This window comes from Triturus cristatus, chromosome 2_2 (assembly GCF_964204655.1).
Source record: "Triturus cristatus chromosome 2_2, aTriCri1.1, whole genome shotgun sequence".
In the NCBI taxonomy this organism is placed as follows: Eukaryota; Metazoa; Chordata; class Amphibia; order Caudata; family Salamandridae; genus Triturus; species Triturus cristatus.
This window is the reverse complement of record NC_140582.1, coordinates 264,170,159-264,195,484: the sequence shown is the minus strand read 5'-3', so window position 1 is coordinate 264,195,484 and position 25,326 is coordinate 264,170,159. Positions and strand designations below refer to the sequence as shown.

At 49.0% G+C, this 25,326-nt stretch overlaps 1 protein-coding gene across 2 annotated transcripts in view; it reads right to left on the bottom strand.

Moving 5' to 3' along the window:
* Positions 1 to 25,326, bottom strand: part of LOC146862126 (prostaglandin reductase 1-like) — a 291,511-nt gene that overhangs the window by 41,284 nt on the left and 224,901 nt on the right. For both annotated transcript variants that reach the window (XM_085641315.1, XM_085641316.1), the window contains 2 exons: positions 22,380 to 22,497; positions 5,133 to 5,288 (listed from right to left, as the gene is read on the bottom strand). In XM_085641315.1, coding sequence (XP_085497441.1) covers positions 5,133 to 5,288; positions 22,380 to 22,497 — 274 coding nt within the window. The remainder of the gene's footprint in view (positions 1 to 5,132; positions 5,289 to 22,379; positions 22,498 to 25,326) is intronic.

Sequence of the window (25,326 nt, the reverse complement as noted above, 5' to 3'; positions counted from 1 at the left end):
AGGGTTTCACGGGGGCCATGACCCATACCTGCTGGCCCGGCTGAAACTCGACCAGAGTGGCGTTCTGGTCGTACCAGCGCTTCATCTCCTCCTGGCTCGTCTCCAGGTTGGCCTCGGCCATCTCTCGGAACCTCCTAGTCTGGTTTCGGAGGGTCAGGACGTAACGGAACACATCTCGGGGGGGGGGGGGCCTCGGGGCGCCGCCTCCCACCCTTCCTTGACCAGGCTGAGGGGCCCCCTGACGGGGTGTCCGTAGAGTAACTCAAAAGGGCTGAAACCCAAGGATTTCTGGGGAACTTCTCGGTAGGCGAATAGGAGGCAGGGGAGCAGGACGTCCCACTTACGCCGGAGGGGCTCTTCCAAGCCCGCCATCATCCCCTTCAGAGTCCGGTTAAACCGCTCTACCAGGCCGTTTCCTTGGGGGTGGTACGGGGTGGTGAATTTATAGGACACCCCGCATTGTTGCCATAAGGACTTCATGTATCGGGAGATAAAGTTGGTGCCGCGATCGCTCACGACCTCGCGGGGAAACCCCATGCGGGAGAAGATTCCCATCAACGCCCGGCCCACCACGGGGGCTGTGACGGTGCGCAGGGGGATGGCTTCAGGGTATCGGGTGGCATGATCCACCAGGACGAGGATAAAACGGTGCCCTTGGGAAGTTGGGGGGTCCAGAGGCCCCACGATGTTGATCCCGACCCGCTCAAAAGGGGTACTGACGACAGGGAAGGGTTGGATGGGAGCCTTGTGCTTTCCTCCGCTCTTCCCACTGGCCTGGCACGTGGGACAGGACTTGCAGTGGGCTTCTACATCTGCTTTCATTCTGGGCCAGTAGAAGTGAGTCACGAGGCGACTGTAGGTTTTGTCCTGGCCCAAGTGGCCTGCGAGGGGAACGTCGTGGGCCAAGCCCAGGAGGAGGTTTCGGAAGCGTAGGGGTACCACCAGCACCCGGCCGGACCCTAGCTCCACCGACTTCTGTTCGCTGTACAAAAGGTCATTCTCCCAATACACCCGGTGCGTCCCAGTCTGGTCGCCTGCGTCCTGGGCCTCTGCCTGTTGCCGGGGCCCGACCAGGGAAGGACAGGTAACCTGCTCTCGGCAGAACTCCTCTCGGGAGGGGCCCCCCTCGTGGCGCCACTGGGCCAATTCGGGCATATCGCCTAACTCGGTGACCTGGGCGGAGTCGGAAGGCAGGGGTTCGTCACTGGCGACCGACCCTTCTGGTGGGGGGATGTGGGGACCCTCGGCGGGGACCATCCTATCTTCAGTGATCGGGGCGTCGTCGACTTCCCTCAGGGGGGTCAGTCGGGCCGCCATGGATCGAGTGGTGGCGCACACCCACTCAGGAAGGCCCATCATCCCTAGGTGGGTCTTGCGCTTGACTTGTTTCCAGGGGGAACTTTCCAGGTCGTTCGTCAGGAGACAGTCGACTGGCTGGGAGGTTCTCACTGCGACTTTCAGTTTACCGACCACCCCTCCCCATTCAAAAGGCGCCAGGGCTACCTTACATAGGCTTTCCGTGTTGTCGGCGGAAATGACCGGGCAAAAGACGTTGGGGAGGACCTGGTCTTCGTGGACTAAATGACTGAGGACACCGGTGATGCTGCCCCCGGTGTCACGGAGGGCTTCTACTTGGTGGCCATTGATCGTTACGAGCTGCCCATATTTCTTCGTGTTGGAGGGCAGGAGGCTTCCAGGGACCATTTCTCTATCTCCCAAGGATACTAGGGCCATGGCTGCGGGTTCCCACTCTTCGTTCTCCTCAACCTCCTCCCCCAGTGCTACATTGGCTATCTGTCTAGCGGGGGGTGCTGCCTGGGTGGTGTGTGGGGCCATGGGGCATTCCGGGTCGTTGGCGTAATGCCCGGGCTTCTGACAACGGAAACAAGTGATGGTCACCCGGTGCCCCCGTCTCAGGGGGGGCCGGATACAGCTGGTGGGGGTGCCGGGAAAGGCGGAGGTTGGGACTTCGGGGGACTAGACTGGGACTCTCTCTGCCCTCCCTGGTTTCCCCCCCCTCTCTGGCGGGGTGGTCCCTGACTGGCTCGGGGGTACTCTCCTACAGGGCCCCGGGAGACCCGGGTGTTGGTCCAGCGATCCGCCTCGACGGCCAGCTTTCTCGGATCCGTGAGCTTGCTGTCGAGCAGATGCTGGCGCAGTTCCACAAAGCAGTTCGCAGCCAGGTGTTCCCACAACATAAGGTCTGTTAGTTCTTCCAGGGTGGTTACCTTGCTGCCCTTGATCCACCCATCGAAGGCGCGGCTGAAGAAATTCACATACTCCACCCAGGTGGTACCCGGAATCTTCCTGCAGTCCCGGAACCGCTGGCGGTACATCTCCGGTGTGAGGCCGTACCTTGTGAGGAGGGCCGCTTTCATGTGGTCATAGGAGGTCTGCATGGAGGTTGGTAGGTCGAGCAGGGTGTCTCTCCCTTCGCTCAGGAATCGTCCCCACAACCCGGCCCCCCAATCCTTCTGCGGGACCCGATGGGAGGTCATGGCGACCTCGTAGGCCCGGAACCACTGTTGAATGTCATCATTTTTGTAATATTCTTTGACCACATCCTTGGGGATGTGGACCTTTTGTTCTGCCGGGGAGGCCGCTTCTCGGTTCACCGGGGGCCGCGCTTCTTCGCTTTTTGCTTTCAGCTCCATTTCCTTCAAGCTGCGTTCATGTTCCAGTTGAAGTCTCCTTCCTTCGTGTTCCCGTTGGAGTTTCTTCTCTTCTAGTTCCCCCTGCACTCGCAGCTGTTCCACCGCTAGCTTTTTCTCGGCTAATTTCAACTCGCCCTCAATTTTGAGTTTGGCTAATTCGAGTTTGTGATGGCGACTTCTTTCTCTATCTGCGAGTTCCTCCGGGGATAGGCCCCCGTCTGGTACGAAGCCTCGCACCTGGTTGCTGCTGCGTTCTCCTTGGGAGGGTCCAGCTTCGTCGTGGGGCTCCACCGCTCCTTCTGGGCGGGAGGCTCCAGAATCCACCCAAGCTTTCAGTGCCTTTTGCATATCTTCTTTGGTGTTGAGACCAGTGGTAGCGATTTTGAGTTCCTTACAGAATTGCTTCAGTTCTTTGTGTGTGTACTCTTCCAGCTGTTCCACCTGGAACACGGTACTGGTGTCGTTTTCTGTGAGAACCACGGCGTTTCCTTCTGCCATCTTTGTCGGTAGTGCGTCAGCCGTTCACGGTACGATCTCTAGATTATGTGCTCGAATCCCACCGCTGCCACCAATGTTAGAAGGCGACCTCAGAGGGGCCCGGAGGGGGCCCTGACTGTCCTGAGACCCACCCTCGAGGTATCGTAGCCGGGCACTGGCGGGAGACTCCTCAGGGGAGAAATCTCGTTTCTAGGATCGTACACTCGGCACCAAACGACAAAGAGACACCACACCAAGAGTTCTTAAGACTAAATCTTTATCAGATCGGAGTTGTAGGATCTTTATGATCAGCAAGGCAAATATATACAAGTGGAGCGCGGGCTGACAAAGTCTTGGAGGGGGGGTAGGAGGTAGCGGGACAGTCTTTGGGGATCTGGATCAGATGCAGGAGCGTACCCGGCGCACAGCTCACAATCCTCGGGCTGGGGGATACGCTTGTCGTCGTGGGGTCCGGCGGGACCAAGAGAGTCTGGGGGAGCCGCGAGTCACTCAGCAGGGCTCAGGTACAAGTTCGGAGGTCTTACGATCTTCAGGGAGCCGCGAGTCACTCAGCAAGGCTCAAGCACGAGTTCGGAGGTCTTACGATCTTCAGGGAGCCGCGAGTCACTCAGCAGGGCTCAAGCACAAGTTCGGAGGTCTTACGATCTTCAGGGAGCCGCGAGTCACTCAGCAGGGCTCAGGTGTTTCCAAGGCGAATCTGCCGGACAGTCCCAGAGCACCCCATGTTATAGGGCGACTCCTCTTTGATGTCCGGAGTCTGTGCAGGCAGGGGTCTTGTCACCTGGGGGTCGCTTGTTGGGGTTTCCTGCCATTGTCCTTTGATCCTTTCAGGGCCGGGTCGGCAGGAGTCCCAGACACCCAGCAGGCGTGGAGCCAGCCCTCGGGGAGGCCGGTGGGTCGATCGAAACCCACCTTCCCAGGGAAGCGCAGAGGTGTGATGGAAACTGCTCCTCCCTTTCTCATCCCAAGGGGCGCGCGATGTCCTCCAGCCGGAGTGGCGCCTCTAGGCCAGGGTCGCGCTGGGGCCGGGCGGCCATCTTGGTGCATGAAGTGGGCACGCGGGCCCGGTGTGGCCGAAAGGAGGAAGGCCACGGACGGGGAAGTCCGGGTCGGGTGTGTGTGTTCTGGTGGGAAGGATCGACTAGGCTGTGGGCTCGGGGGCTGATGTGAGGTGCAGGGGTCAGGTCTGGTCCGGGTCGGGTGTGTGTGTTCTGGTGGGAAGGATCGGCTAGGCCGTGGGCTCGGGGGTTGATGTGAGGTGCAGGGGTCAGGTCTGGCTATGTTACGAGGGCCGGGTCTAACATGTCACTTATGTTTGTCTTGTTTATATTTCACCATTGACCGCACTTATCACTGCTTTCTCACTCAAATTGCACAACAGTCACCTTTATTTTGCCGCCATTCAATTGTGTTTTTGACAGCCATAATAATTTTTCCTGTAAATGACACAGGAGTAAAAAACTATGCTTTTTGCAAATTTTTCTCTCTTGGTGTGTTCTTAATGCCATTTCTTACAAGATTTTGTGCATTCATTGGTAATAACTTGATTGAATGTGATGCTTTGATATCAAGTATATTATACACACAGCAATTGCACTACCCAACAGAACCAATTGTTCGCTATATCAGGCTGTAAAGAGGCAATGTTGTTCTAAAGGTGAGGGGAGGTGACTGTTCCGGTCCAGTCCTGTCCTGGGAGGTGAAGGGAAGCAGGACTTTGGTATGCATGCATGCCAATAGAGTGCACCCCAACAATGACAGATAATATTTAAAAACATCAGTTATTTTGTGGCTTGTGCTTTGAACTGTAACCTTATGATGAAGTAAGCAAAGCTGGTGTGTTGTATTTAGTATTTTTTGTCTAACACTTTTAGTATTATATTATCGCAGTCATAACGTCGGTGACTTACATTCTTGAACAGGGAGCTGTTTTCTAATCTTGGGGTCAGTAGTCCTTCCCAAACCCCCACTTCAACTTACATTGTCAAAATAGCAGTCATAGCCATCAGGTGATGCCTTCTTCAGAGCTTCTTCCAGAGAAGGGACAGTTTTGTAGTTGAAGACTTCATCAAAGCCAACCTCCTTTAGATAGGCAACCTTGTCATCGGCTCCAGCACAGCCAACCACCTTGCCACCCTAAGAAGGTAAAAGGGACGCATGAGAAATCCTGCATTCTCTACTATCACATAATAAGTCTCACAACCAATATTTCATTTTCTCCAATTGCAGTTGGTTGTATGAGTTGTGGAAGATGAAAGCAACCTTTATCTCTAAAGTGTACCCTTTGCTACCAGGGAGCGTTGAGGTGGGGTTTAGATAACTGTTTGGGATCACCCTCTCTTGACACACTAATCTGTTTATTATTTTATTAGCCATGGGAGTTTGTCTGAACCATGCATCCACTTTGATCTCTGATGATTCTGTGCATTATATACCTCCAAGCGGTCTGAAGGGACCATTAAGCAACATAATTCAGCAATAGACAACACTCCAAAGAATAATAATAGTAATGACTTGAGTACCTGGCGTCTGAGAGGCAAATTGTATGCACTCATTTTCCTTCAAATGGGAGCGATTTATAAGAGTAAGGAGTGTGTATCCTTCGCTTGTTAGAGTGAGTATTTTTCTTTCTTTTTTATTTATTTATAGATATCAGGTATCAGATCGCTTTTTTGTTAAGCAAGGGGAGATTAAGTGATTTATCCAGAATCACAGGATGTTGAGCGTCCCTGCTGAGACTCCAATCCAGTTCCCCAGCTTCGAAGTTGACTGCTCTAGCTGTTAGGCCACATCCTCTCTTGCATCATTTACTATTTGGTATTCAAGTGCCACTTGCTATATGTTATAAACATGTTTCAGTAAACTGTGCTTGCCTAAGGTCCATAGCAGCAAGATGACGTGTAATATTATGTTAACGTACAGGAGAATGTGGTTCTTTCCTTCTTAAGGTCACATAATGGCAGGATGACTAGTAATATCCTTTTGTATAGATTGTGCTTTTGTATATTGAACACAGAATATCATATTGTAAGGATATAGTGGACAAAATATTGAGGACCAAAATATCAAAAGGTAAGTGCATAAAGAGGAAGCATTGAATTATTATTCTTAACCCTACATCAACGTACCTTTAAGATATATAACCGTGATCAAGGGTGTCAGTCAGAAACATATAAGATAAAAATATCCGCAATTGCCATTAAAAAATAGTATGAATGGCAGCCTTAGGAGTGCGGCTCCGTTTTCTTCTTGATTTCGCACCAATGTATGTCTGAAGCTGGACTGAGCGTTAGCCCGCTTTGAACCAGCATCGCCTCTTTCTGGTGCTCACGTGCATTTCTGCTCCCTTTCGAGATTGATATGTGGAGTTAGGTTTAGAAAAATCCGTACTTACCTTTCAATATTTCGATTTTGATATGGTGTCCTCAATATTTGTACCTTTTGCTTTTGTTGCCCTAAGCGGGATGGGTATGCCCAGACGTAGGTTCAGTGCTCAGTGCGCCACTGGATTCAAGCTAGTCTGGCTGATGAGGGGTGAGGCCCCGAAACCAGTCCCAGGATGCTTGTCAATACAGGTAGAAAGGTTCTCTTAAGAATATTCGAGACCAGATTTACTAACATTTTGAGTCAATGTACCACCACTTTTGTGGCACATCCATGACACAGAATACTAACAGATATTTACAAAAGCCACACAAGGAACGATTTCAGACGCCTTGGGTGGCTTTGTAAAACAAATTAAATGCAATGCGGTGGCTTGCATTACATTGTTTTAAATTTCATTCTGGGAGGAGGTCTATGGATGGAACATGAGTGTGCCCATGCATCCACCCATGGATCTCACGCAATTCCAGATTAAACAAAGGTTTGTAAACCGGAGATTGCTTGAAATCTTGACAACTCCCAGAGGATGGCATAAAAATGAGGAGCGAAATCTTGTTTTTCTCCTCGTTATTTCCTTTTCTATGTGTGAGGAAAATGCCTCAAGAGATTGTTTTTGTGCAAGAAAGTATCTCTTCCTGCTCTGGGACACTCCCGCGCCGCACGGCCACCAGCTGCTGCGTGTGCCTCCCCTTCCTCTGTGCCTCGCTGCCCGACTGCCGCCTCGTGACCACGCCCCCTCCCTCGAGCGGCGTGGTCCGTGATCGGCGCTCCTCTCCCTGTGCCCCTGGTCTTTTTGCTGTGCGTATTTGTTTAATTGGCTTCTCTGTGTTTATTTGTGAAATTGTACTGGTATTGTTTTGATTGCTGTTTCCCCCGCTGTATTGCCTGTCTCTCCCTGCCTGTCGCCGCCCTCCGTCTTCCCTCCCCGCTCCCCGCTTCCCGCCACCACCGCCGACCCCGCCCCTTTTTTCCTTCTGTTCCCTCCCCGCTCCCGCCTCCCAGCTGCTCCGCCCACCCGCGCACTTGGCCATATATGGCGACCGTGCGACGCAGGTGAGTGTGTCCTAGCTCTGGGACACTCCCGCGCCGCACGGCCACCAGCTGCTGCGTGTGCCTCCCCTTCCTCTGTGCCTCGCTGCCCGACTGCCGCCTCGTGACCACGCCCCCTCCCTCGAGCGGCGTGGTCCGTGATCGGCGCTCCTCTCCCTGTGCCCCTGGTCTTTTTGCTGTGCGTATTTGTTTAATTGGCTTCTCTGTGTTTATTTGTGAAATTGTACTGGTATTGTTTTGATTGCTGTTTCCCCCGCTGTATTGCCTGTCTCTCCCTGCCTGTCGCCGCCCTCCGTCTTCCCTCCCCGCTCCCCGCTTCCCGCCACCACCGCCGACCCCGCCCCTTTTTTCCTTCTGTTCCCTCCACGCTCCCGCCTCCCAGCTGCTCCGCCCACCCGCGCACTTGGCCATATATGGCGACCGTGCGACGCAGGTGAGTGTGTCCTAGCTCTGGGACACTCCCGCGCCGCACGGCCACCAGCTGCTGCGTGTGCCTCCCCTTCCTCTGTGCCTCGCTGCCCGACTGCCGCCTCGTGACCACGCCCCCTCCCTCGAGCGGCGTGGTCCGTGATCGGCGCTCCTCTCCCTGTGCCCCTGGTCTTTTTGCTGTGCGTATCTGTTTAATTGGCTTCTCTGTGTTTATTTGTGAAATTGTACTGGTATTGTTTTGATTGCTGTTTCCCCCGCTGTATTGCCTGTCTCTCCCTGCCTGTCGCCACCCTCCGTCTTCCCTCCCCGCTCCCCGCTTCCCGCCACCACCGCCGACCCCGCCCCTTTTTTCCTTCTGTTCCCTCCCCGCTCCCGCCTCCCAGCTGCTCCGCCCACCCGCGCACTTGGCCATATATGGCGACCGTGCGACGCAGGTGAGTGTGTCCTAGCTCTGGGACACTCCCGGGCCGCACGGCCACCAGCTGCTGCGTGTGCCTCCCCTTCCTCTGTGCCTCGCTGCCCGACTGCCGCCTCGTGACCACGCCCCCTCCCTCGAGCGGCGTGGTCCGTGATCGGCGCTCCTCTCCCTGTGCCCCTGGTCTTTTTGCTGTGCGTATTTGTTTAATTGGCTTCCATGTGTTTATTTGTGAAATTGTACTGGTATTGTTTTGATTGCTGTTTCCCCCGCTGTATTGCCTGTCTCTCCCTGCCTGTCGCCGCCCTCCGTCTTCCCTCCCCGCTCCCCGCTTCCCGCCACCACCGCCGACCCCGCCCCTTTTTTCCTTCTGTTCCCTCCCCGCTCCCGCCTCCCAGCTGCTCCGCCCACCCGCGCACTTCGCCATATATGGCGACCGTGCGAACGCGCAGCGGTCACGCGCAGCGGGCGCGCCGATTGTGCGCCGAAGGCGCGCCAAAGGCAAGCCCGTCTACGCCCGTCCGCGCCTGGACCGCGCCCAGTGCCAGGACCCCTGGCCCTCGAGGACCCCGATCGACCCGCCTGACGTACACCGCCGCCACCCTCATCGCACTCAACACCGGCAGAACCCAGGGATGCTACCGAGCCACTCCGAAGCACACCCACGGACCCTTCAGCTGCCTCGCCTGCCAGTTCACCTGCATCCGGACCTGCCCGGCACCAGCACCTGCCAAGCCGAACACCAGCAGCAACCACCTCAAGTGCATCCTGCTCAACACCCGCTCCATCCACAGACACGCCATCGAACTCTGGAACCTCCTAGACGCCACAGCCCCTGACGTTGCCTTCATCACGGAGACCTGGATGAACGCCTCCTCAGCGCCCGACATCGCCATCCCAGAAGGCTACAAGATCACCCGAAGGGACCGCAACGCCAACCAGGCGGGAGGAGGCATCGCCATCATCCACAAGAACACCATCCGCATCACGACCAGCACTGACAACACCCCACCCTCCGCCGAACACCTGCATTTCCAGATTCACACCGACCCGAAGACCACCCTCAGAGGCACCTTGATCTACCGACCTCCGGGACCACGCACTCAATTCAGCGAGGACATCGCTGACTTCGTCAGCCCGCACGCCCTCCCCTCTGCTGACTACATCCTCCTGGGGGACTTCAACTTCCACCTGGAGAACAACAACGACTGCAATACCAGCACCCTGCTCGACAACCTCGCCAACCTTGGACTCAAGCAGCTGGTATCCACACCCACCCACCTCGCCGGACACACACTCGACGCCATCTTCTCATCCAGCAAAGACATCGCCTTCAGCCACGCCACAGAACTCCACTGGACGGACCACAGATGCATCCACTTCACCTTCAGTAGAACGACGATCCACCACCACCAGCAACAGGTTGCCCGAAGAAGCTGGAACAAGATCACAGCCGACCAGCTCGCCGCTTCCCTGAGCCAGCACCCTCCGGCCAGCTCAGCGAACCCCAGCCAGGCCGCCGACAACCTCTCGAAGTGGATCAGCAAATGCGCAGACGAACTCGCCCCTCTGAGGATCCCGCCCAGCAGACCCGGCAATAAGAGAGCCCCATGGTTCACCGACGAACTCAAGAGCTCCAAGAAGAACTGCCGAGCCCTCGAGAAAGCCTGGAGAAAGGAACCCACGCCGGACAACAGGACCACCCTCAAGCTCGCCACCCGGAAACACCACCAATTGATCCGCACCGCCAAGAAAACTGCATTCAAGGACCGGCTGGACAACAACGCACACAACTGCAAGGAACTCTTCAACATCGTGAAAGAGCTCTCCAACCCCAACGCCGGAAACAACGACATCAACCCATCGCAAGACCTCTGCAACTCCCTCGCCTCCTACTTCCACAACAAGATCACGGACATACACAACAGCTTCAGCACTCAACCGACGCATGCCACGACCGCAGCAACGCCACCCACCACCACCCTCGGCGCCTGGACCCCGGTCAACACCGAAGACACCGTCCACATGATGAACTCCGTCCACTCCGGATCTCCGACCGACCCCTGCCCTCACCACGTCTTCAACAAAGCCGACGCTGTCATCGCACCCCACCTGCGGGACATCATCAACACCTCATTCGACACCGCCACCTTCCCCGAGAGCTGGAAGCACGCCGAACTCAGCGCTCTACTCAAGAAACCTACAGCAGACCCCACCGAACTCAAGAATTACCGCCCCATCTCTCTACTCCCGTTTCCAGCCAAAGTCATCGAAAAGACCGTCAACAAACAGCTGGCCGCCTTCCTCGAGACGAACGGATCCCTCGACCCATCGCAGTCCGGATTCCGTGCCAACCACAGCACCGAGACCGCCCTCATCGCCGCCACTGACGACATCCGAGCCCTGATGGACAACGGAGAAACAGCGGCCCTCATCCTCCTAGACCTCTCCGCGGCCTTCGACACGGTCTGCCACCGCACCCTAGTGCAGCGCCTCAGCAACGTCGGAATCCAGGAGAAGGCACTGGAATGGATCGTCTCCTTCCTCGACGGAAGAACACAAAGAGTCCGCCTACCACCGTACAAGTCAGAGGCCACCGAAGTCATCTGCGGCGTCCCTCAAGGATCCTCGCTGAGCCCTACTCTCTTCAACGTCTACATGAGCCCCCTCGCGGCCATCGCACGCCAACACAACCTCAACATAATCTCCTACGCCGACGACACCCAGCTGATCCTCTCCCTGACTAACGACCCCGCCGCCGCCAGAGCCAACCTGCACGAAGGGATGAGAGAGGTAGCCGAGTGGATGACGACGAGCCGCCTGAAACTGAACTCAGATAAGACGGAGGTCCTCATCCTGGGCTCCTCGCCCTCCGCCTGGGACGACTCCTGGTGGCCCCCCGCCCTGGGCACCGCACCCAAACCGACGGACCACGCACGCAATCTGGGTTTCATCCTGGACTCCTCCCTCTCCATGACCAGGCAAGTCAACGCCGTCTCCTCGTCGTGCGTCAACATCCTGCGTATGCTTCGGAAGATCTTCTGGTGGATCCCCACAGAGACCAGGAAGACCGTCACCCAGGCCCTCGTCACCAGCCGACTGGACTACGGCAGCGCACTCTACGCCGGAACCACCGCCAAGATCCAGAAGAGACTCCAGCGCATCCAGAACGCCTCAGCCAGACTCATCCTCAACATCCCACGACACAGCCACATCTCCGGACACCTAAGAGACCTGCACTGGCTCCCGGTCAACAAGAGAATCACCTTCCGCCTCCTTACCCACGCACACAAAGCTCTCCACGATCAAGGCCCGAGCTACCTCAACAACCGCATCAACTTCTACGCTCCCAAACGCCACCTCCGATCCGCCAGCCACGCCCTCGCCGCCGTCCCACGCATCCGCAGAGCCACTACAGGAGGAAGGTCCTTCTCCTACCTGGCCGCCAAGACCTGGAACTCCCTCCCGGCCGACCTGCGCCTGACCCAAGACCACCCCTCCTTCAGGAAGAAGCTCAAGACCTGGCTGTTCGAGCAGTAGCGGCACCCCCCCCCCAGCGCCTTGAGACCCTACGGGTAGGTAGTGCGCTCTATAAATGTCTTGATTGATTCCTGCACAAAAACAATTCTCCTTGTAATGCAGGCACCCTTGCACTGGGGTGCAAGGGTGCCTGCTTTGGGGCTAGGCTGCCTGAAGTGCACCAGCACTATGAGAGAACAGAAGTGCACCATATCTTATTAGAGATGGTGCACTTCTGTTCTCTCCCTTTCAAGCAACGCAGCGCAGATCAGCAGGTTGCTTGCTACACTGCGTTGCGTAAAATCTTAATAAATTATTGGTTCGGATTTTAGCCCAGAGCAGGAAGGTAATCTATTCCACTTGGTGTTCTGTGCAACAGCCAAACCTAAAATACAGTTAAGTAGTAAAAATTCGAAAGGTCCGAACTGATAGCCTTGAACTTAAATGTTAAAAGAGATGGTTGTGCTAGCCTGGGCTAGCACCTTTGCTATTAATGCATGCCTCCTAGACTTAAAATGGAAACACAGTAGTAACCCTGAAAACACCAGCGTTTTCTCTGATACAAAGGATAACGTGCAGTTATGTTTGGAGTTGTATTCCAGCAACCACAAGTGCCAGTTACTCCAAGACTTTAGCTTCGTTTTCTGCTGAACATGATCTATTTATCTAAATATGTGATAAATAAATGTTACATGACAAAGAAACACATCTGGTTGTGAAATTACCTTTATTGAGAATGTGAACAACTGTGCTATACTGTGGAAGAGTCCAAGCACCTAACCACTTCCAAGGTCAAGCCTTGACTGCTCAGTCACAGCTACCCCCAGGAGAGTGGAGGGAACTGACAGAGCTCTGGCTGTCTGAAACAATATTCACGGAGATGAGTCAAAGGGTAGAAACAAAGGCTACCAAACACAGGCTCTGGCCAGCACCCCTCTGCCCCAGGGCCAGGAGGAGAGGCCTTACAATGGCACCAAGCCCAAGCATTACTACACGACAGCCCATCAGAGAAACTTCATACACATCAAGAAGCAGCAGCCTGCCCACTACAAACTAAGATGCGCCAAGATGATGGTCGGCGAAACAGAAATTTTAAAATGTGTAGTAAGCTCTACCTACTCCATAATGCGGAGTCCCTATACAGGAGGGATCGCCAAACACGCTAGCTAAGGATTTGCATTTAAGAGGTTTATTCAGGAAAGACCTAACTGCTCCAAGTCAGGCAGCACCATGCCTGGGGCCAGATGAGGAGTGGGTGTTGTCTCTTGGTTAGGCCTGGCAGGAGTGAACTGGACAGAGTGGAGGGCTGCCCGTTTGTGAGAAAGTGGCCAGAAACTCAATATGTCAGGGGTCCAGTGACAGCCTACATGGCTCGTGGGTGGCGGGGAAGGCACGGGGGATCGCGAGGGGGGTAGGATTGTTGTACTTAGTGCAATAATAATTATAAAAAAATAAACTTACCTTGCCACCGGCCGGGAGACACGTCTCTGCTCCTGCTCTCCTCTTGCACATCAAGGAAAAGGAAGCAGCCCGCACTGACCAATCAAAACGCTTCAACGCAGCATTGTGATTTGTAAGCACTCACGCTCCCCTGACCAATCACAATGCTGTAATGCAGCGTTGTGATTGGTTTTGAGCATCCTGTTTTAACACTCAACCAGGGAATGGGGGCCTGGGCATGGTCTCCATGCAGGCTGTAATGCAGCCTGCATGAAGAACGGGGAAAGTGCGCATGACTGGTTTGGGTGGCCCGAGAGTGCCGACCAAACAGTCATTGCGCACTTAGGAGTGGGCAAACCAATCCTTCCCTGCCCTGCTCCAAATGCAGAGCAATCCCACCCACCCGCAAAACAGCAGAAAGCAGCATAAAATGATAATAACGCAAAGTTTATAATTTTATGTTTCTGCTTCCCACTGCTTAAAAGCAGTGAGGAAACGCTCCTCCGCCATAGTGGAGGAGCCGCCACTGCTCGGGTCGAGCAGTAGGGAGAGAGTGGTTAGTTGAAAGTGGACCCTCTGGCGAACACTGTAAGATGAGTATGATGGCTGAAGAAGTGAGCACTGTCTAGTACGGGTCCAGCTGAAACAGCCCAGTTCTGCCAAGTCTATGTTAGAGAAAACCTGCAGCCGTGCCAGACAGCGGAGTGTGTTGTCTGACAGTACCACGGCTTAGGAGCAGCAATATGCCCCATTTGCGGTGTGAGAGAGACCAAACAGTTGCCAGAAGTACTAACCAAAATATGAATGAGTTTAGGAAATGTTACCTGCTCCACCTAGCAGATCTGGCAGGCTGAAACACTTCTTGGAGGTTAGGAGAGGCGAAAATTGACACATTTTTTATGTTCAAATGTCCCACACCCATTTTTCCTTCTATGTGAAAATGCATAGAGAATTCAAAGGTTGGTCATTTTCTTCCGTTTGCAGTGTAAACATATTTGTTTCTAATTATGTTTACAATTTTTTAGGTTAATTAATTTGAGTCTCGCAACCTCATCCCTACCAATAGTGCCTTCTTAAACTGCAAACTTTCCTGTATCAAATACAACTTCCCCTGGCTCAGCTACAATCCAGACTGCCTGAATTAAACCAATGCCTGTTTCAACGATGTACCCACCTCTACTACAACCCTGGCTACCTCAGCTACATCCTTAGCAGTTTCTACTACAATTTCATTTTACCTGCAATTGCGGTTGGATTAAATGTGATGCTCTCCATAACTTTCTATTATTGTTGTACAACAGATCCTAGTGGAACGTCCGAAAAAAAGTGTGGCAAGGCAGCATGTAAAGCATCATATGGAGTGCCTTCAGAAAGCATTAGCCCCTCCCAAAAGTAGTGTATTTGGTTGAAAGAGTCAATGATAAAGCAGACACAATGGCTGCTGGTTTGAAACAGGCCCCAGGGGCGGGCAGCTCTCCCATTTGGTCTGGTTTCTTTGGAGTTCACACCTTCCTGGTATATGTCTAAATCTCTTCCCACTCCACGTGCACATTATAACTTATCACAATATATTTGCAGCAGACCAGACATTTTGGAGACAGAGACACAGATAAGAATGGGCATGTCATTGATGTGGCTTTTTAAGGCACCTGTCTGCTGGCATATAATCTAGGCGGGTGGGGAAAAGAGGGAGTTTGGTGAAAACATCTTATTGTGTGTGCCACTGTGAGGATGTGTTGATTTGAGCAAGCAGAAGTGTCAGTGTTGTGAATGGTGTTGTGCGGGTGTGACCGAGCATGGTATGCAATTCCGTGGTTCTATCTCCCTGGTTGTCTCATATTTCATCTCCCTGACAGATATAATGGACCAGAGGGTGTAATGGGACAAATAGGAAGAGATGAGAAAGGAGAACTCCAAGGAAATTAGAAGTACAAGGAGTTTTCACAGATACAAAATGGGAGATCTGGTGGGTGGGAGATGTTATGTTACTTTTTTGAGGTGAGGTCTCTATTTTATGTTGAAGAACACTATACAAGCATGTTGCTGCCTGGCAATGGAGAAGGTATGGATTTTGAAGGAAGTGGATTAGTTTACCATAGTTTTGACACAATCTAGATCAGGGTTTGGGATCATAGTGGGAAGTAGTTTCCCCTGCAGTGGCAACAGGACTGTAATATTTCCTGGATCTGTGATAGGAGTTTGTGTGATATCTAAAATGGTGTGATGTGTTCTCTGACGGTGGTTATTTGTCTAAGTTGGTCGCTGGAGCTTAGCATACTTGGCTGTGTCTTGTTTATGACTGACTGATATTTTGTACAGCTCTCTGTTACCACAAGGGTGCCCTGGTACTGAATAGTCAGCTTAAATAGAAAGGAGAAATCGAAAGACTAAGAGAGAAGGCACCAAGACTTGAGAGACTTCCTAAAGCAAGAACAGTTTAAGAGGGAGAGTACAAAAGTGGTATCAAGTGGTATCACGGATGCCTGGAGTGTTCCGGATGCACTGGATTATTTGAGTGTTCATGGCCCTGCCAGTGTCTGGGAATGACAAAAAGCAACAAGTTGGAAAAGCCTTGTTCTTGGGATCCCATGGATTTGTTCTGGAGTTGTTTAGCAAGGTGGGGAGTTGTTTGTGGGCTGATGAGTTTGTAGTTTGACTGTGGTGCAATCACAGCCTATCTGGATAGATCTCCCTGCAATGCTGGTACACAGATTGCCCCACAACAGAGAAATATAAGTGCACGCTTGGTGGTGGGGTTTTCTAACTTTGTTGCGTTGAAGAAGTTGTTGACATAATTCAATGTGAGCATGTTGGTTGCCAATGAAGAGTGTGTGGATTTGGGGTGATTTGAGAGGCATGGGTCATATATGCAGACACTGGACCAATGTATTTCGGTGGCTGCTTAAGGGCCCTATGTGTCTTTTGGATCAGGTATTGGTGCCAGATATTTAGCATGCTGTGAAATGGTTTAATTACTTGAACTAAGTTTTGCTACATTTCTTTAAGAAGTCCAGCTACAAACCGAATGTTCAGCAAATTGATGCAGCAGCGCAGCTTTGTGGCTCTTTTCCTTTCAGCTTATCCGGCCAACATTATAGTGTGCGGAAAAGGAAGAGAAATTTCTAAGCATTTCCTACAATGTACATGCGAGCATAACAGGTTAGGGCTGGTAGTTAATGTACATTTTTTAGCAAGAGCTGGCATGTTCAAAATGTAGGTTTCCGCACAATGACTGAGGAACAGATGTCTGTGGTTTCCACACAATGGCACGATGAGATGGTAGCGTTTGCCGTTTTACTGGGTGGGTCTGTGGTGAATGCTTCTGAATGTGGAATGAACATGTTCAGTGATTTACCCAGAATTGTTCATGGTAGCCCATCCCACACGCCCAACGGGAACGGAAAAAGGGCAAAGCAGCGTGACTTGCAAAAAGCAAGAAAAGCTTGCCACAGCGTTCCCTAGATCTGAAAGGCGTGGTGTCTTTTCAGGACCAGTGGAATGGGCAGGGTTAAAATTACTTTGAACGCGCCCTGCCCAGGTGACTCACTGAGCGAGCATAGCGCAGTGTCCCAGATCCATGACTAATACGGAAATGAATTTTATGCCTTCTGACTTGCTTCCCACTCCGGCGTCAATGGTGGTTTCTCGCAGTTCAGCCAGGCGGGAGCAATCTCTGCTTTAATTGGTTGTGTCAGGGGCCACTTAAGGAGGCTTTTATAGCCCCCATCAGTAAGACATTTAAGCACCTAGGTGAATTTTGTGTATGCAAACTGGAGTGTTTACGAGGACAAACTGCTCTTGGTGAGATTTTTATTTTGTAAATCGGATTTTCTGACACAGTAATTCTTCTGGAATGGTGTAATGTACCTATAGAGGGGGGTCGTGACGAATGGAGACTAGGTCTGCCTGTGAAAGTCAAGCAAGCTCAAGTCTGCAACCTTGAGGATAGTCACAAACATTTAGCATGCAAGTCACACCCAAAAGAGCAGTAGACTGACACTTATGCGGTAGGAGAACCGGTTTCCCTATGGAGAAACGAAAAAAACTAGAAACTTGCGACGAACTTCTATGCTGTATGCAAACATGGCAAATAAACTCGCCCTGTGTGCGTAAATTAATGTGCGTTATGAGTGCTTCTCCAATTATTTCTGAGCTTACTATATGGTGGAAATGGACTCAAAGTAGTCAGAGGCCTGTGCAAGTACATTTCTGACTTCGAACCCAGGATTTTGTGATCCAGGCCCCTGCTGTCTAACCTTAGAAAATGCCACGGGTTGGTGACTCTATGATGCAACTGAAGACATGCTTATGAATAATATTTTCACTGATGCGGTGTCTGGTGACTTTCAGAAAGTGTACACTCTGGTAACGCCCTGGACCCTATCAATAATCGATCAATATGGTAAGACATTAGCAGCGCCAAGGGATGGAACTATCTGACGGTAACTCTAGTGAGAAGAAATTACTTTTGTAGGCTCCTTGGGTAGTCTTACCTTAGCTGTAACTTAGGATTCTTTATGCTAGAGGCTGTTTTATCAAAGAAAGATGCTACTTATGCCCTGAAAACCACCTTTTGATATTAGCCCTAACTACCTCCACTCCATTATCAAAGAATTTGAGAACAGAGAGCGCACAATTGTAGCCAGAGAAAGAAACTAGGTACTAAATGAAGCATGTAGTGCATGCTAATATTATACGCATTCCAACGATAAAATAATACCACAACTTTGTTGCTATAGAGAAGGATGGGAAACCAGACCATGGACAAAGTCCTGCTCCTTTTAGTTAGGATTCCACTATACAAATACCTACATACATACATTATGCTCTGGGCAAAACTGTGGAAGACACCATCAACAAATATGGATGACAACTGCCTACCTGTACTACAGTCTGATCTATATGAAAATGTGGAAAGTACATCTCGGTCATGCCTTTATCAATGTATTGTCAGCCTATTTCAATAGTACTTAATGTAAATTGTCATGGTCTCATATGTGTTAGAATCACACCTAGCTGCTTTTGTGGTTCTCCACCCAGTTGCTCACATCACAGACTCTTCAAACTCTGTCTTTCTTATAGTCCTGCACCACTCTAGGGGGCAGATTTACAAGCCCCTTGCGCCACTTTTGCGTCACTTATAACAAGGGAAAAGTGATTAAAAAGTGGAACAACAGGCTTGTAAATCTGCCCCTCGGTATTCCTCTCAGCCTTCCATACCTTCCAGCCATGCCCATTTATCTGCTACCTCATACTGTTTTAATATCACTAAACGCCTTCTACTCTTTGGAAGGTTTTACTGGTTAGGGTGGAATCCTTTGGAAATTAGGAAGGGAACTATGAGCAATAGCAGCTTGCAGGATTTCAGCAGGGAAAGTCAAAGGTGTATCACTATCTTCCAGTGAGAAGGTTACTGAAGCTCAGAATGCCAAATCCAAGAAGTGGTCAACCATAACCTAACCAATGTGAGCCTTCACAGCCTAATCAAAATGCCATATGACACAGCAAAAGAAGACCACGAGACCCCTGAAACAATGGGGCCCCAAATAAAAATGGTATGTGCGAAATGGCCTACCAAAATGTCTTTCTTTTTAGCCTTAACCATGATGGAGCCTGTATTGTCAACCCTGAGACAGAACCTGACAGCTCAAGGTAAAACCACAAGTGCATTCTAAAGTGGCCAACTTTGCAAGTGGAAAGCACACATCGGCCAGACTCCTCGGTTAAGTTATTAAGCCCTTACACAAATGTCACAGGTACTTTTGCAAGTACTGATAGCTAGACACCTTAAATGAGATTCTTGTGAACACGCTCTTGCTTTGTAACTTCGATGCATTGTGGGCGACCTCTACTCAACTCTCATTGGTTTGTCTTTTTATGTGATGGATTTACACATTCCAGTTAGTGTTTTTTCAATTTCAATGCACTTTCAGGGGTAGGAGATCTTATTTGTTGTGATGAAAAGGTTGTTGTACACATGCATACACAACTTTTCCTGAGGCATTACTTTATCACCAGGCCTCTCAATTATAGTAGTCGGGATACATTTTTCATCCACAAATTGCTGTGCAGGATTTGTGCTTTCACACTGAGGTTGAGGAACATCAATGTGGAATCTACCTCTTGAGGGCAAATCGATGAGGTTTACAACTATTGTGTTTCACTTTCTTCTGGCATTACACATTATGATATGGTGTGAAACAACAATAAAACTTAGACGCAATAAGGGTGTCCTTCAGCCACCCTTATCAAGTTGCAATGATTTACAGCACTATGAAGGTACAGGAGATCAAAATTTATTATCACATAAGATCATCAGAACTGAGGGATCAATTGTTGTTGCCACCAGTTTCACCAATAGTTGCTCTGCAGAGATAAGTGATCCACGGTGAGGGTTTTGTGCACAACCAAATCTCAGCCTTCGCATCAGTTTCTGACATCACCTGCACACAAACACACACACATGTGCACGCATGCACATATACACCTTCAGGTTCATATTTGGAGTGGTTTCGCCTTAAATTCCAGACCTCTCACATATGCGAGTCACCATGACGAAGGGCTCAGTTGCAACAAAAAATATGTTAGGTTTATGTCGATCTCTTCACATTCAATCAACTGCATAGTGGTTGTATCGGCAAAAATATGTAATCCATGCGCCCGTGTGCTACGAACAAAGCTGATTTCTGTTCACTTTGTGCCTCTATGACTGCTGAATGCAAAACTAAATTGCAACATGGATTTTGCATGTTTGTTCAATGTATCATTTGTTGGCTAATCACTAAAGGTCGATTCATAAACTACACTTTGTAGAATGTGAAGTAGTAATACAGTAGCACTACTTGGGGGCATATTATCAAGCACGGCGTTAAAATTATCGCTGCTTTAGCGGCAAAAAACTACCGCTAAAGCGGCGATAATGGGCTTGATAATATGCCGCAGAGAATTCAAATAGAAGCCCATGTTGACACCAGAACATGGGCTTCTATGGGAATTCTCTGCGCATATAATCAAGCTCATTATCGCTGCTTTAGCGGCAGTTTTCTGCCGCTAAAGCAACGATAATTTTAACGCCGTTTCTTGATAATATGCCCCTGAGTTTCTACAACATGCTTTTCACAAAAGCTATAGGTGAAAATGTTCATCTCCACCTCTCCTATCTTTGCTATGGAGAGACCTCCACACATGTAAGTTTTCTAGTTAGGGGCCTAAGTGGGAGAGAACAGGGGAGAAGGGATGGGAAAATAGGGAGTATCTTCTAGAAAATGAGAGCGGCTTAGGAAGGGGTAAGGAGAGATCTAGGGGGTACATGCAAATACAAACATCCACCCGTAAAAAACAAAACGCAAGGCTATAAACATACTACACTTCTAATGTTACAACAGCCCAAAAGGCCACACAACAGTCATAGGCATTCGCATGTACGGCAACACGATTCCACAGAAAATAATAGGAAGGGACTTAAAATAGAACTAGAAATAAAACTTTTTTTTCAATTTTTTTAAATAGTTTAATAACGTTTTAAAATTTCTCTATATGTTACCATAGAGAGAGCTTCACCACTAGGAGTAATTTTACACTTGTAAATTTCAGGGAATGGAGACATTTAAGTCTATACTTTATAGTAAATTAACACTCGGAAATGGTGAATAGTCAAAAGTGAAAAATATACTACGAAGTGTAAGAGTACATTTATAAGTGTAGATTTATTTATGTGTAAATTTACCTTAGTGAATAGGCACCATTACGTGTCTGTGCTGGAACAACTGAAAATATTTCTATTTCAGTCACTATTTTGTGGAATTTTTACAAAGAAATGTAACTAGCACTATGATGTTTGGTCAATATATTTCTGTTGATTATATTTGTGATTATGAACTAACTTCAAATTCTTTTATAACTACTACAATAAAGTTTGTGGGGGCCACCAGCAAAATCCATAAGAAATCTCCAGGGGGCACACAACTTTGCCACCATGCTAATTCCTGGCTTGAAATGCTTTGATCACATCACCCAGCATTAAAATCACTCCATTTGACTGACAATTAAACAAAGGATTGAAATTCAACACATTTTACCAGTTACACAAGGATTTGTACGGCCCAGGTCAAAATATCCTTTCAGAAGTATTAACATCATACTCGCCTCATCAGAGATCTACGGAAGGCCAACCAACACAATTTCACAATGTGTCTGCTGAGAAAGAATGGTCTGGTGGAAGTTCATTGCACCATCACTACTTCTTTCTGGAACTCGCCTGCCTTTGCTTATTTACATGAGTCAAATATCAGATCATTTCACACCAGAAGAAATACCATACCTACTAAGGTTAGTGACTTGAATAACTCAATACCAAACATGGAGTTATTTCACCCTCTTCTATCTGTCTATTGAGTGTTCTCCAACTTCCATTGATGGTATGAAAATGTTAAAAAAACAAAAAAAAATGCATTGGTAGAGAGTGATAGTTTTTTTTGTTTTTAACACCAGTTTAGAGCTTATTTTAAATTTAGATAACAATTCTTTACACTTTGTGTGGGATTATTTTATTAAAGGGTGAATCACCAGCGGTAAAGCAATTGCAAAGAGTGATAATATATTTACTTCCAGTGGTAACTTTATCTCCAGTCATAGTCCAGCCCAGGGACGTATGCCTCTGGCCTTTATATCAATTACAGCCATGCCTCATTTTTACAAGTAATTAGGCCTGTTGAGTGTGGGTACCCAGCGACCAATCTGAAGAGTTGAGCATCATTCAATGTGAATAGGATCAATGCTGCCATCTTAAGTTAAATGGCAGATCATGTGAGGGGAGACACAATCTTGCAGAAGATTGTCATTCTGAGCCTTGAGTGGAGGAACTGGGGGAAAGGTTACACCTTTGAAGACAATGTTGCAGTCTGCATTTGTTGGTTAACTTTGCAATCATGTGCCAGGTCTTTAACCTGTAGTACTGAACCCTGCACTGCTACCCCAGCCAATAAACTTACTTTGATTTTTGCAATTTGTCCAACAACTGAACCAACGGCTCCAGCCGCAGCATTTACTAGGACTGTTTCTCCATTCTTCATCGAGCAAACATCCAACAAGCCAAAGTATGCAGTCAATCTATGAGAAGGAGTAAACAAAACAGCTTTTCAATACAGATTATCATGTTTCCAACATTTTACCAGGTTTGTACTCAGAAAGGCTTACAGACATTTCATTCTCCTTTACCCTGTCATAAAAATAAAATATGATAAATATTTCCCTTTAGGCCACCTGCTGGTCTCAGCAGTTTGATTTAAAGACACAGCACAGCGTTGAGACCCTAGCTAGAGGGTCACCTCAAACTATTTCCACTAACACTGGCCATGTTAGATCCTTAAATGGCAAGCTTTTCTCACTCCATCACACCTCTACTTTCCTTCCATTGTTTGCAGAACATCTACCTTAATGTTCTTCCCTCTGGCTTATGATGATGCACCTCTACTGAGAAAATTTAGATTTTTGTTTTCATCCAGACAGAGGTATGATATAGCGATGTAAACAAGGTGTTGCTGTCAGAAGGGTGCATGATGCTAAAGGATAGTTCATTGAAAATAATTATTGGTTTGTGAAAGTGAAACAATTATGAGAAGAAGAGGCAAAATGGTCCCAGGGCGAACCCCAACAGCCTGCCTTTCAACTTTTCAAGGTCAAAATAAGGATGATCTATGCGCACTTAAGTGTCCATCATCAGCAAGTCGATGAGATAACGGGAAATGAGAACTGCTAATTGGGGTGTCTCCGTGGATTTGTTTTGTAATTCATGGGAAAGAGCGCATTATAAGGTGCTTTGGGCAGTGACATAGGTCAGAGTTGATATGGAACGAAGCTCACTTTCCAGGGAAATGTAAAGCAAAAGTGAGAGATGGTGCACGTTGATGCACGTTTGGCTAGTAGCAATATTCAGAACAGATTTGGCTATAAGGCCATTTTGGAGAGAGGGATTTGAGTTAACTCCCTTCAGGAAGATTTTGCAAATGGTGTGAGAAATTATTTCTTTTAAAGCCCCAAAATGTTACTTTGATCATAAATGGATAGAACATAAAGGCAGAATGTTACTTGGATGCTCTGGACTTATACAAGGGCTGTTTTGAGTCAGTAAGAATGGGGCGAAACTGGTAGCCATACTTGGGTAATTACACAGTACACAATAGTTTTGAAACAAATTAGATATGTAGGTGTGCTCCCTGTTTTATTTCTTTCCTTTCTACGTCTCAACTTCATGAGAACTCGCATGTATTAAAGGAATGCTGAAAACTGGGAATTGTGCATTATATAAACACCGTAATACAATACATAGTGTTTTATTCACTTAGGAACATTGGGGGATATGTACAATAGAAGTGGCGGAGCATGTCGTTAGATTCCTGGGCTTAACGACATGCTCTGCCACTTCGGAAACGCAAGGCTGCACCATATTTGCAAGAATATGGTGCAGCCTTACGTTTCCACCTGCGATGGCACTAAGTTTAACAACTTAGCGCCAATGCAGGCATCCATGCACCAGAGTGCAAGGGTGTCTGTGTGCAGGGGAGGATTGGTTATGTGTAGGAAGGTGTCCCTATCTGCACATAAACAATACCAAAATGCCGTTTTGGAACTTTCATGTGTGCTGCTTGATGAAGTACAACATGAAAGATTGCATTTTTTTAAAAGGTTTGTTTAAGTATAGGAAGGGCACCTTCCTGTACATAAACAAATCATGGCATTTTGCTTCTTCCATGTGTGCTGCACAAGGCAGAGAACGAGGAGAAATAATGCATTTCTCCTCGTTTCACCAACTTAACATCAGGATTTTCCTGGTCTTAATTTTGGCGCTGCCTCCTATGTACGCCACTCTTGTACACATGGGGCAGTGTCAAATACAATGAGTTTTGCGGTGGAACGCCCACCGCAACACCCACTACATGCCACTTTCACGCTAAACATAGCTTGAAAGGGTACCTTATTTATAAGGCAGCGTTAAGCCACGTTGTACATAAGGCAAGGCCCCTATCGCCACGGGAACGTCACAAAAAGAGATGTTCCCGTTGCGATAGGGGCTTGTACATATGCCCCAATGTGTTAAGACAGGGGAGTGTTCTACTATGGTCACTCTTCTCAGAAATAATCCTGGCCGGGTGTTTCAAGTGTTTGCCACTGTTGTTTAGATGTACACTAAAGTTTCACTCACTCACTCACTACATTTGCATAGCACATTTAAAATGGCCTGTCTTGAAGTAGTTGATAACACAGACACTATTATTATTACTGCCATCGTGAGTCGGTTCCTCCTTGAATTTAAAGTGTCAATTTGCAGGCTAGGCAGATCTTTGGAGCAGATATGTCAATCTGCTGACCTACAAACAGATGGACTCGCTTCAACTCCCTACTGGCAAGCAGTAAGATACTGACCCACACATACTGCAAGCCAGACAAGAGGTGTGTTGTGTGAGCTCAGTGGATGTGTTTGTACTGCAACACCGGTGCATTTTACAACTCAGAATACGTATGCATTATCAGTGTTCTGTGGATGCCTCACTTCTCATTTACTAATGGATCATGCACAGTTGCAGGAGTAGTTTTAGAGCCCTGTGGACTTCTTGGTACTGTGATACTAGGCACTTTGCACACACCTTTTATATCCAGATGTGCAATGGACTTCTAGTTGCCCACACAGTATTGGTTCTGAACTGGTAACGATTCTGGGTTGGTTTCTATGGCCATGTGCCATATGGCAGAGACTATCAGGATAAAGAGTCAGGTGTGTCACTTTTAAAATGGGAAAATGTAACGTACCAGCAGCGCAAGGGGCTTGTAAATAAGTCCTCATGTTTCTATTGTGCTCGCGCAGAGATTGGAGCTGAAGAATACCTTAGTCCAAAAAGATGATGGGAAGGATGAGCGTAGTCCACGAGACAATGTAGGAAA